The 13200-nt window shown below is 43.3% G+C and overlaps 1 protein-coding gene across 1 annotated transcript in view; it reads right to left on the bottom strand.

Moving 5' to 3' along the window:
- The window catches only part of FER1L5 (fer-1 like family member 5), a 75588-nt gene that overhangs the window by 35138 nt on the left and 27250 nt on the right, over positions 1–13200 (bottom strand). Inside the window, exons 14-21 of the mRNA XM_060250598.1 lie at positions 11406–11519; positions 9820–9997; positions 9530–9654; positions 6715–6815; positions 4765–4954; positions 3451–3606; positions 2152–2286; positions 1723–1886 (exon numbers count right to left, since the gene is read on the bottom strand). Of these exons, the coding sequence (XP_060106581.1) occupies positions 1723–1886; positions 2152–2286; positions 3451–3606; positions 4765–4954; positions 6715–6815; positions 9530–9654; positions 9820–9997; positions 11406–11519 (1163 nt within the window). The remainder of the gene's footprint in view (positions 1–1722; positions 1887–2151; positions 2287–3450; positions 3607–4764; positions 4955–6714; positions 6816–9529; positions 9655–9819; positions 9998–11405; positions 11520–13200) is intronic.

A 13200-nucleotide genomic window follows, 5' to 3' on the forward strand; every position in this document is an offset into this window, starting at 1 on the left:
CATGACTGCCCACTGAGTTTTTGGGAGAAGTTAAGGGCTTACTCCATGCTGGGCCTCAGGAGGAGGGGGAAAGAGAACTCAGCAGCTTAAAGGAGACCTGTTTCTTGACACCTCTTCACTACTGCAAATATTTTCCTATTATTGTCTATATTTTCTTATTATTGTCAATATTTCTGTTAATTCTCTCTCCCCCCCCCCCCCTGCTATTTACCTTTTGGCCACATTTTGTAATTCTTGTATAAGTTTTAATTTGATTGTCACTTGTTTAATCTTCTGTGGAATAAATAATTGTCAGTACATTTTTATCACTCTATACTGTGATTTTGGTTTGCATTTTACACTGTGATCTCTTGGTTTTTGTCTTTTCAAACAGGCATTTGTGCTTACTTAGGTTGAATTTGCTGCAGTTTAAGGTGTGACGCAGTTATATATTTCTGGTCTCTGTTGTTTTCCATTGTTTTTGTTTCAAATGACCTAGGGCACTTTTATGCATGCTAAATAATGCACTTTGAATGCACTTTGCAACTGGGTTTAGTGTATGTGAAAGATGTCATTAATTGCTACTTTTATGCAGCTGCAAACATTTAGACAACTGAATAAGCATAATAAAGTAAGCCTGCTGAACACTGAAAGCACTATATAAACACGAAGTATTGTTATTACTACTCAGTGTGGAAGCACACAGGACTTCTGCTCCATTCCCCCACAACATCTAAGCTTCCTCAATATATGCTGTAAGACATCCTCAACCTGTGATGCTGCAAATTTCCCTGGCAACACTCTGATTCATTGGGATGGGGAGACTGACACAGCACAGAGACACCACCTCATGCATTGAGAAACCCTACACATGGAGGGGAGCAGAGTGGGATGTTGAGATATAGGCTGAGTCAATCAAGAATAACATTCAGTTCTGCTTGCCGCTTGATGTATATACCACTCCAGGGAAAAGCAGGACTTTTTAGGGGGCGGGGAGGGAGACGGCTGAATGGAGTTCTGGAACCTCTTCATGGAAACAAAATTCTCAAAAAAAAATGTTTAAAAGTTCATGGGGGCACCAGGGGAGCAGAATGTGAAGTCACAAAAGTGTAAAAATAAAATTTTTATTCACAAAAGTGTAAAAATTAAAATTTTAAAATAAGATTTAAATGAGGGGATGCCTGGTAGTGGCTGTGGGTGAGTGAGTGAGGAAGCAACCAGACAGGGCAGGGGAATTGTTGCTCTCGCCAACACCTTTATTGTTTATAAAACATCTTCATTGTTTATAAAAATTGTTGGACCAACAAAGTATGTTAAAACATGGTTGCTTCAAGGTCATCATTCAGTGTTAGGCACCAACAAGAACTGAGGAAGTTGGTGTCATGTCTAAAGTTTGGAAACTGCTTTAAAGTAGAGGTAAGTGTTTTTGCCTTCATTTCTCTCTTGAGTGTTCCAGCACCTCTTTTTCAAGAAAAAAAGCCCTGGGGAAAAGTATTCCATTTATAATGATCAAAAATACTGTGTTTGGTATTTCAATTGCACATGTAAAAAAGTCACCACCAGATGCGGAGTTCATGATCATGAAGTGGCCATGGAGGTGGTGAATTGGCATAATAGATCAATCTTTTCGGTGTCACACATGCAAACAACTAGAATATACAATCTCCTGGACTAAAGATCCCACAGGCACTCATTTTCCCCCGATTGCTGCCACATTTGCCTTGCCATGAAAAAGAAACTCACCTTCTTTGGGGCTCTATGATCCAATTGCCATCCCACTTCCAACCCAATGGCTCCTGGAATTTGTCTTTGGAGAGCCTGACTTCTCCAGTTATATCTGAAAAACTGGGGTGAGGCTTCAGGTCCCTAGTGCCCCACAACCCATGGGCTTTCTTTTGGTTTTCATACTGAAAGGATCAGAGGGAAAAAATATCAGTGGGCTAGGATTATTTCTTTCATTTTTATTTCATCCTTCCTCTAAGTGCCTTTGGGCAACATGCATAGTGTACTTGTTTCAGCAACGGTGGAGAAGCTTAAGCTGAAAAAGATGCTCTCAGCCCAATCCACCTCATTGGGTTCACTGCTAATAAGTGAGGGTTTGAACCCAGGCCTCCCCAAGAGCAGGGTCAATAATTGGACTTTTTGTTGGTGAAACTGTCCAGATTTTCTCACCGTCTCAGCAAAAACAAGGATTCTCCCTTCACAGCAGTGCATAAACTCTGGACTATCAGCCAGCCGCCCAAGCCACATCCGCACGCGAAGCAAAGCAGGGATTTCAAAATCCTCTTCTTTGCTTGGCAACATGCGCTGCAGGAGAAAACAAAAGAGTTATGCTCATGCACTCCACAACTTGATTGTCAGAAATGCCAAGAACTGTCCCAGCTGGAGTAATTTGTTTTCATGGCTGTCTGTGTTTTCACAGCACACACATCAAACATGATATCCAGTACATAATTCAGCAATCTGAGGACCTGTGTTTTCAAACAACCATGACAGATTCCAGTATGGTTGCTAAGAGCTAAGCAGTATGTATAGGAGAGAGCTGTGTGTATAAAAAGGTAAAGGTAGTCTCCTGTGTAAGCACCAAATCATTACTGACCCATGGGGTGACGTCATATCATTTTCTTGGTGGAGTTTTAATGGGGTGATTTGTCATTGCCTTCCCCAGTCATAAACACTCCCCGCCCCCCGCAGCAAGCTGGGTACTCATTTTACTGACCTTGGAAGGGTGGAAGGCTGAGTCAACCTTGAACCAGCTACCTGAACCCAGCTTTCACTGGGATCTAACTCAGGTCGTGAACAGAGCTTGGACTGCAGTACTGCAGCTTACCACTCTGCACCAGGGCTGGGAGGGAAAGACTCAGAAACTGGAAGTAGGGGGATGCACCTTTATCATCTTAAGGCTCACTGCTCCAACCCCACAATGGGCTACAATGCCCTTTTCTCTCCACTGTGGTGCCCTCCTTGCTATGTGTTGCATAATCTTTCACTTTACAAGTCACTGGGAATTTTTTTTTTTTTGCACAATGAAATGAATGGTATTGTCTTTGTGCAACCTGCACTCACTTTAAAAGGCCTGTGTACCAGAGAATGCACTGGTGGATTCTGCCAAAAGAAATGCATTAAACTTGTTTCCTACCCAATCCCAAAAACAGCACTATACTATATTCTTTTTTTTTTAAAAAAAACCCAGACATACCCCAGATTTGCAACCAGAGAAACAAAATTGTAAAATCATACAAATTAAGGAATATGCATGCATTTAACATAATTTATTCTCCTGTCCCATCTACTGGAAATTTGAACCTGCTCTTCCCTGCCCCTGGCTTTCTTTTCCACAAACCGCCCTGAGCCACTTGTGGGAAGGGCGGGATATAAATCCTAAATAAATAAATAAACCTCAAAACCATCTTAGCAACCTGAGGACCTAGAAACTGACTTCTTTTCAATGAAAGCGAAGACTCATTTTACCTGCATAAAGATGGTCTGAGTTTTGCCGCATAATGCTCCAGAGGTATGGTTGCCATGTTTGCAGTACATGATGGAATGAGCTTTCACCCGGGCATAGGCTACCCGCCTCTCATTGCACAGCATCCAGATGATCACGTCTGGCATGCTGATTTGGGTCTAAGAAGAGCTAAAAGTTAGAATCATTGTGTTCCCTTTTTATAGCTTATTCAGAGAAAATTTTTAGTAAACAATATGTGTGATCTCTTTCATCCTCACAACAGCCCTCTGAGGGAGATCATGACTATTGCCACTTCACTGATAGAAGACTGCAGAGTAACAGTTGCACTAGAACCATGATACTCACTCAATGGCTAGAAAGTCGCCTGTGGCTTTTTGACATGCCACCTGCGGCTCTTCTGATTACAGCTCCCCAGTATGGCAACTTGCTCCATGTTATAGGAAAGTGGGCGATTTCTTTAGAAATTGGAATAATCTCATCATTACTATGGACTCAAGATAAAATGAGTTTATTTTTAAAACAGGACTTGCCCATGACAATTATCTCAAGGCTGTGGAGAGGCAGGGGTTCTGTGGCTGTGGATGGGAGGCTGGATCCACATATGCCGCTGAAAAAGGTGCTGAAACGGGGCATACCATGGTTGAATGCTTGCCTATAAAACAAAACTCCCAATAGTGGGGAAAGACAGCCATGATAAACAGTACCCTGTGCCATGACATGTCACAGGACTTGCCCCATGACTAACCTTGCATTTGGAAAATAAAAGACTGGCAATCTGGGGCTGATAACAGACAGGCATTTTGGTGTGGTTGGGAGCCATTCCAAATTGGGACAGCTCAAAAAGAGCCATCCTGAAGCCTCCATACGCTCCCCCGGACATGTTCAGATGGCCATTGTTCACCATTCCTGTTTCCATACATTTTCAGTAGTCATACCACCAAGATGCCTCACTTGCACCCTTTCGCTGCCAGATGCCAAGGAGGCAAGTGTTGTGTGGCTCAAAAATTTGCTACCGCTTTGGAAGTAGTAGCTTTTTCAGTCACACTATGGAGGCTGGAGAATGGGGTGAGTATGGGACGAGGATGGACGGCAGATGTTTGCATGTGGAGGGATTTTTTGGGTCGATTTCAGAGGCATCTCTGAGTTGGCCCAAAGTGCTGGTCTGTTAGCAGCCAGGATGTCTCAGGCCAGCTTCCTCTTTCCTCTTCACAGCCCAGTGCAAACCATCCTTCTCCAAAGAACACAGAGTATTATCCCAAAAGCAGTGTCTTCCATTTTGCTAGATAGTTCTTATGACCACCAAGCCCCTAATGTACCTCCATACTGATCGAGGCAATCTTGTGGAGCCAATTCTCTGCTTTGGCAATCAGTTTCTTCAGGGGATTCCTTGAATTTGTCTTTTCTGCTGCCTTGCTGATTTGTTGGAGGAGCCGGATTCGCAGTTTCATCAGCTGCTGATCCAGAAGGGTGGCAGGTGCTTGATTGTCCAAGGTAGGAAGAGACTTCCTGAGTACCAAGCAGGCAGAAGAAGTTCAGCATTTTCAGTTAGATACCCCATGACAGAAGGAAAGGACATCTCCATTAAAAAAAGATCTTGATGTTGCATGCAGAACTGAATTTGGAGAAGGGGGGAGCAAGTGGTCAATAAGAATGCATACACTGCAGAAAGCAGCATCACTGACAGCAGAAAAATCTAGTAGCCCACATTTGGACATATGGACATATGAAGCTGCCTTATACTGAATCAGACCCTTGGTCCATCAAAGTCAGTTTTGTCTACTCAGAATGGCATTTCTTAGATGCCATTAAAGAAAACATTGTTTTCAGAGCATTGTTTAATTCCGAGAATGAAAAGCATTGGTGGTCAGCCTTTCTGCATGTGAGGCGAGGGTTAGTTCTGCTTAAACTCTGCAAGCTATTTTGCTACTTTGCATGTAGAAAAGCCAAACTTTAGCATACTGAGCCCAGGCGAATCGTGGACTAGGAGCAAGGGACCCCCACATAGCGAGAGCCCATTGGCCTAGGCTGGAATGTTAATCTACATGGATAACTTGCTCTTTATGGAAACAGTATGGTGTTAAGTGAAAAAATAACCATTTTTAGTTTTTGGTATAGGTAATTAGTGAAAAAAGCTTCCTCTGGGCCAAAGTAGGTAGATAGATAGATAGATAGATAGATAGATAGATAGATAGATAGATAGATAGATAGATAGATAGATAGATAGATAGATAGATAGATAGATAGATAGATAGATAGATAGATAGATAGATAGATAATTTTATTTATATCCCGCCCTCCCCGCCGGAGCAGGCTCAGGGCGGCTAACAACATCATTCAATTTCCCTTATACAAAAGACAAGGTTACATTAACATTAAACATTAAAAAATTCTGATAAGTTTAAAATCACTTAATTAAATTGATAAAAGTGCTAATGCTAATTGTGCTTTTATAATGGCGGTATACATTATGTTTCCCACTTGGTCATCACACAAACTTGCAGCCATACACCAGCTTAAAGTTCCCCATGGGAAGCTCTACAGAGGCCAGACTGGCACAGGGGGAGCAAGGGCTCCCGCCTTCCTCCCTGCAGTTTTCCTGAGCCCAAATGGCTTCAATGGAGAGAGACTGTAGTGATTCTAAACTGGGGAATAGGCATTGTGTGGCAACTTCTTATGGCAATCACATGGCTAATGAATAGTTTTGCCCTTGCAAGCAATGGCTGGTAGCTACTAGTGGCAGAAGCACAAACACACAGGGCACCTTTTTGGGGTGGGACACAGTTAGGAAATTGGAATGTAGCCAATGAAGGAATGAGGACTCTATGGGCTTCGTTACTAATTGGAAAGAACAGCTTTGTGTAGTAGTGCTATATATTATATTTTTAAGTCAGCAAAAAGCCCTCCAGTAGCATGGCATGGAGAATGGTGCTCAACAGGGGATGAGGGCAATAAAGTGGCACCAATGTGCGTGGGGGATTTGAAAACGCGAGCTTTCCCATCCACAGGGCATGGAAACTCACTTGGACTTTGATCTTTCAGCAAATATCGCAGTAAAGTAGGTTTCGGAATGATCAGAAGGAAGCAAGGGAATCCTGGAAAACAGATGATTAGAAGATGATGTGTGAACGCTCCAAAAATTGCTGCTTCAGCTTGAGAGTCGAGGCAGAGCAAAACTGCTGTGTGAATGCCACACAAATCCACCTGGACCTCCTTTAGACACCAGTTCCATGGTCCCTAACCTAGTCCAAGCTCTCTCAATTGCTCACTTGCTGTCCTCCAACAGTTCTTTCTGGAGCTTCTTCCAAACAACATCCACTTTGGGATCCTTGGGGCTGCTAATGGCTTTCAGGGCATTCAAATTTTGCTTCTGTAGGAAAAAGAGAATCATGTCTACAGCTAGACAGCACACTAGCCACTCCTAGAACTGACTGGAGGCGTGTTTGTGTTATCAGAGCACTGGAACCTAGTTACCTGTGGTGGGTAAACAACCTGGCTGATGAGGGGCAGGGGTAAGAATGTGCTCAGAGGAGCCTCACTTCACACACGACACTCCTAGATTAGAATCAGTCCTTGTGGCCTTTGAGCATGTTAAATACGAAAGACCAGTGGACCGCCAAACTAGGTCTGGGCTTTAGCAAATGCTTTAATTTGTCAGTTGCTAGCAATGGCCACAGCTGGATCTCACTGCTGCAATGGATGTGGCAAGACTTCTGGGATCCTCAGAGAATCCTGGTAGGGGCAGTTGGGTGGAATCAGGGCAGCAGAGAACTGAAATGGAGAAGGAATTAGTTGTATTTTCTAACAAGCAAGAAATAGGTCTCCTGCAAGAGGCCAAGAGCAGAGAATAAGAAGACCGCAGATTTATACCCTGCCCTTCTCTCTGAATCAGTCTCAGAGCAGCTTACAATCTCCTTTATCTCCTTCCCCCACAACAGACAACCTGTGAGGTGGGTGGGGCTGAGAGACCTCTCACAGCAGCTGCCCTTTCAAGGACAACTCCTACAAGAGCTATGGCTGACCTTAGGCCATTCCAGCAGCTGTAAGTGGAGGAGTGGAGAATCAAACCTGGTTCTCCCAGATAAAAGTCTGCACACTTAACCACTACACCAAACTGGCTCTGTGTTCCTTACCAACATTTTAGGAACTTAAGCTGTCATTTTAGAAAAACAGACTGAAACATACTTGCAGCCCTCTAGCCCACAACTGCAGAGTTCAGTTTTAATGCATGTGGACAGTGACTGATGAACTCTCAGCAGTAGCATGTGTGTGCAGAGATGTCTGTGAGTTTATTCTGGCATCTGGATGTCTAGTTCAGAGTTCAAGGGCAGAGAGGGAAGGGGAGGACTTCCTCCTAACTAGAAACAAGGCTGTAGATACTGTTGCGGGGCCAGATCAGTTAAACAGGAGAACACTAGGTTGGTGTGGGAATGAAGAGAATCTTTCTCCCCTGTGTGGCAGGATTTATTTTGGGTTGGCCCTCTTTATGAAAGTGACAACAAGAGTTCTAAGTTCTTCAGCATCCATATTGCTCTCAGCTAACAGCATAAGCTCTCAGCTAACAGTATAAGTTGAAAATCTTGGTCAGCAGAGTAGAAAAAAACTAGGGTAAAGTTGAGAGTCTTTTGAGGACAGAAATATCATTATTTGGTTTGAACCGGAAGCAACTTGCCATCTGGATCTACTATCTACAATACTGGAATTCATAATATTAGATGAAATAGAGACAATTCATAAAGTTTTTCTTTTTAAAGCCCTGGGTTTTGGGGTAGAAAGCTGCTGATCTGCACCAGAGGCTGCCTATGTGCTGATCATGCCAAGATAATTGGAACTCTGGGCTGACCTGCATGAGAGACAGTCTCTCTGATGGTCAAGTCATGAATTTAACAACTCTTATTAGAGATCTCTAATATAGAATGGGACTTGGGACTTAGACTTTAACTGAGAAAATGTAGACTAACAGGGACTTAGACTTTTCATAGAATACTTGACTATAGAATGCTTACTATGGAACTATGCTTGACTGTGGAACTGAATTCTCTGTATAACTGTATGAGAAACTGTACTAATTACAGTTATCAGAAGGCTAATACACACTTAATAACATAGGCTTTATTAGACTCCAAGTTTCTCCTTAAAATATAGTTAGAATATTTTAAGGAGAAACTTGGAGTCTAATAAAGCCTATGTTATTAAGTGTGTATTAGCCTTCTGATAACTGCAGGTTGTTTTGGTTTGGGGTTTGTGTTGTTGAGGGTACAAAATAAATCCCGCAACACCCTGGCCTTCTCTGAAACATCAGATCCTCTTCCCAACATGCCCAAGTGTCATGTCTCTTGGCTCCCTGTGAAATGCAGTCCAAGATGGCAGACTCATAAGGGTGCTTGATGGCCGTAGGACCAATAAGGGGGAAGGAGGAAAGGAAGAAGAGGGAAATGAACAACATAGTTATAATAAGAATGAATAAACAAAGCACAAAGGTGTCATTTTAAAAAATACCATGCTGTATCCCATGTGAGAAGCATTAAAACTACTAGTCACCGTCATCATCCAAAGACTAAAATACCTATGGGAATTTTAACGTAAGCCAAACATCAACTATGTCCCATTATCCTAGTTACAAGCAGCAAAATCACTCATCTGGCATAACCTTGAGATCTATCTGGCTATTTTATATGTGTCTCCACCCTCCCCCAACACCATTTTGTCCTCACAATGAGTAAGCTGAAAGAGGATGACCAATCCAAGGTCTCCCATTGAGCTTCAAGGTCTTATAGGGATTTAAACCCTATTTGCCCCTGGTAACTGACACCTTTCAAAGACCATCAGCAGATTTTAGCAATGGTACTAAAGATGAAACCTCTGTGCTTAATGGTAATAAACCCTCTGGGGTTGAGAATGGTAACCCCCATCATGCCCAGTTTTAAGCATCTGCTCAGAGACATCTGGCCAGCTTCTTTTGGAAACAGCATACTGCCTGAGAAGACCATGCAGGAGACACAATGCACATACCCCCAAACATTCCATCACTTCTTGTTAAGTTGTTAGCCTTGAATACTTTACACAGTCAGTGCCTGAACTCACCAGCCTGTTGTGCATGAACTTAATGGTATTCAGACAGCTGATTCGGTAGCCCACATCCTCCCAGAAAGAGGTTATGGCCACCATGGGCTTTGTGTCATACCAGGGCAGGTAGTAGTAGCAGTTACCTGGAATGAAATGAGAGTGATCATGAGTGACTTAGAACTCAAATGGGGCCTTATCCCTTCATCTCCAGGCAACACTATCCTCCTCAGGATTTCTTCTCACAAAATTTCCCAGCTCATTCCCTTTCTCTCTCCTTATTCCTATATACACTGTCATACATTGCTTACCATCATACACTGTTTGGCTGTACTGTGTGGTCGAAGCAAAGGGTTTGCAAGTCCCATCAAACTTGTTGCCATAATTCCCAATGCTAACCTCAAATTGGATCAGTTCCTTGATATCATCCATCATGGTAGCTGAATAAAAGACAGCACAGAGCCCATACCTATGCCGGGACATGTAGCGCTACCAAAGTAAAGAACAGGAAAAATTAGAAGAGGAAAGTGTCACCCCCAAAACAGCTAGTCCTAAAGTAGAGGAACTTGGGATGCACCTTTTTTCTTGGCAGTAGCAAGTCACATAGTGGGATGAGAAAAAACGAGAAGAGATTTGCTTGTTGCATCCAGTACTTAACTGGCTTCCCTAGGAGACAGCTTGTTGTGTATGTGGACTAATGATGCTATTACCTGTGTTCCTGCCTGGCTCATTGGAGCCCTTAGGTCTGAACTTGGGGACTAGAAACAATGGGCAGTGGGATCCAAATCCCTGCTGCCCTGCTCCAATCACAGGCCCCCTGCTGGTTTAAATGATCCAATGGCGTCCTACCGCAGGAATCTTGAACTGTATATAGTTGGCCCCATTGCCCCAGTAAGCCAGTCTTAGAGTTTATCTGTTACTATGCTGTACTGAATAAAGAGCTACGTTCACTACTACCGCGTCTCCTCCTTGCATTGAACCCACTATATTATACAGCTCTACCCAGTTTTTGATCAAGCAGTTCTTCTAGTTTGTATGCAGCTTAGATAACGACCTTATCCAGTTTCAGCAGGCCTTCACACTATGTGGTAATATCTCTATGTATATGATGAAATGGTGGGCAGAAGGAACATAAAAGAGCCATGCTGGATCAGCCCAAAGGCCCATCTAGTCTAGCATTCTGTTCACACAGTGGCTAGTCAGCTACTTCTAGGGAAGCCCATAAACAGAAAGGGAGGTTGCAGACAGCGAACTCATTCAGTTGAGGAAAAATGTGTCCCAAGAATCTTGAAGATGCCAGCACAATCCCAGGCAAGTTTTTATCTAGGGTTGCCAGGTTTCCTGCTCTGGCAGGAGACCTTCTGCTTGTAGCCCTCTTTGTCTGCTGCTGCTCTGAGCAGGTGCAGGGGTGGGGGGAAAGACAGTGATGTCAGTTGCATTGCTCTGTCACTTCTGGGAAAAATTTAGAAATTACATAGGGATCACCAGAAACTATGGTTTTACCATAGAGTTTCCAGCAGTTCCCAGAGTTACCCCACATCACTTCCAGGTTTTCCCCAGAAGTGATGTAGAGACACTACCAGTGTCACATTCCCCCATGTCCCTACCCCAACCCTATTTTTATCCCATCTTTTTTCAATCACAGGACAGAAGTTTCCCAAGAGGATTTCTTATCCAAGCACTGACCAGATGCCAACCTACTTAATTTCAGCAACATGGTTGCATCATGTGTCTTCCAACTATACCCTATGGCCCATGTGCCTTGCTCTCTCTTAATTCTAGCCCCCATCACCAAAGCAACATGCTGTAAGGGCCAAATCTTGACGAGAAAGGCATGTTACCTGTATTTCTTTGCACACTATAAGATAATACATGGTGAATGTCCTTCTGTGGTTACCTCTATTTTGTTAACCGTTTCTTCAGGAATGTCCTCGATCATTTGATTAGTAATCACATCCATGCTGGTTTTCAGCTCCACAAGGATTCTTCCCCGATAAGCTGCTCCTTCTCCCTGGAATATTAATGGAACAGAAGAGTCCATACAAGAAGAACCAGAAGAAGAGACTATGAATAGAAAAATAGTGACAAGTGGACAGAGAGTATAAGGACCCTTTTATTCCCACTCTCCAGTTCTGTTTAAAACTATATGTTCAATAGGGTTGCCAAGTCCAATTCAAGAAATATCTGGGGACTTTGGGGGTGGAGCCAGGAGACATTGGGGGCGGAGTCAGGAACAAAGGTGTGACAAGCATAATTGAACTCCAGGGGAGTTCTGGCCATCACATTTAAAGGGACAGCACACCTTTTTAAATGTCTTCCTTCCATAGGAAATAATGAAGGATAGGGGCACCTTCTTTTGGGGCTCATAGAATTGGACCCCCTGGTCCAATCGTTTTGAAACTTGGGGGGTACTTTGGGGAGAAGCACTAGATACAATACTGAAAATTTGATGCCTCTACCTCAAAAAACAGCTCCCCCAGAGCCCCCGAAACCTCCAGATCAATTCCCCATTATACCCTATGAGAATCGATCTCCACATAGGGAATAATGAAGTGCTCAGCAGACGTTTCCCTCCCCCCTCCCCCCTGTTTCTGGTGACTCTGAAGGGAGGGATTGGCCTCTCTACTCACAAGTTGCTGCCAACTTCTTCAAAGTAACACAGACACACCATCCCAAGAGGAAGCCTTTCAATTGGAGACTGAAGGTGGAAAGGCACATGGTCCTCTGGGGGCAGGGCTTCCCCCCATCGGCCAGCAGATGGGGGCGGGAAGGAGCCTGGGGAAGCGGAAGAACCCCAGCTGGGACCCGGGGATTGGCAAGCCTAATGTGCAAGCACATCAGGTACAAGATCTCATGCTTAGTTTAGAGAAGAGGCCCTTGGGGTGTAAAGGCCTGCAATGTGCTAATTCAATACCAGAGGAATATCTGGAAACCATAGATTGTAGAATGCTACATACAGTGCACAATCTGATTATTTATTACATTTTTAATTCCTTTAATCAAGGATTTAACAGTAGTTTACACTGGGTTATCAGGAGTATACCTCAGAGAATAAAAGCAAAAACGAACAAGCAACCCCCCCCCCCCCCATTCTAGCCCTCATTATTAGTGAGAAAATGTTCAAATATAAGGGAGATTTCTGCTAACTATGCTGGATGGTTGTCTCTTTGGACAGCAAAGGTGTCAAACAAGCAAGTATTGTTAACAAATAAAACCAGACATGCCACTGGAAGGAAAAAAATCACAAAACTGCAACTGGCTTATTTCAGCCATGTCATGCGGAAGAAAAGGCAATTATACTTGGATGGGTTAGAGGCAAAAGGAAACCAGACTGTCAAAGAACACAGAGACTAGACACCATAAAAGTCAACATCAGCCTGAGCATGGAACAACTCAAAGAAATAGTACAAGATTGGAAAACATGGAGAGAGCTGGCCCATAGAATTGCCAAGAGTCAAGCACAACAACAATAACCCCCTCTGAATTCAATGGGACATACTCTCCAGAAAGTTTGCTTTGGATTGTAAACTTAGGCCAACTTAAACAACACTGAAAGCTCTGTGGTTAAAAAGGTCTATTCTTTTGAAAGCTAATTAGCAGGTTTGAAGATCAGGGAACTGTTGCTGGAGGAAAGGGTTTTTAAACTGTTTTTCTCCCACATCTCTTCCACAATTTACATAGCTTGTCTGAAG

Source organism: Heteronotia binoei, chromosome 12, assembly GCF_032191835.1.
Source record: "Heteronotia binoei isolate CCM8104 ecotype False Entrance Well chromosome 12, APGP_CSIRO_Hbin_v1, whole genome shotgun sequence".
Taxonomy (NCBI): domain Eukaryota; kingdom Metazoa; phylum Chordata; class Lepidosauria; order Squamata; family Gekkonidae; genus Heteronotia; species Heteronotia binoei.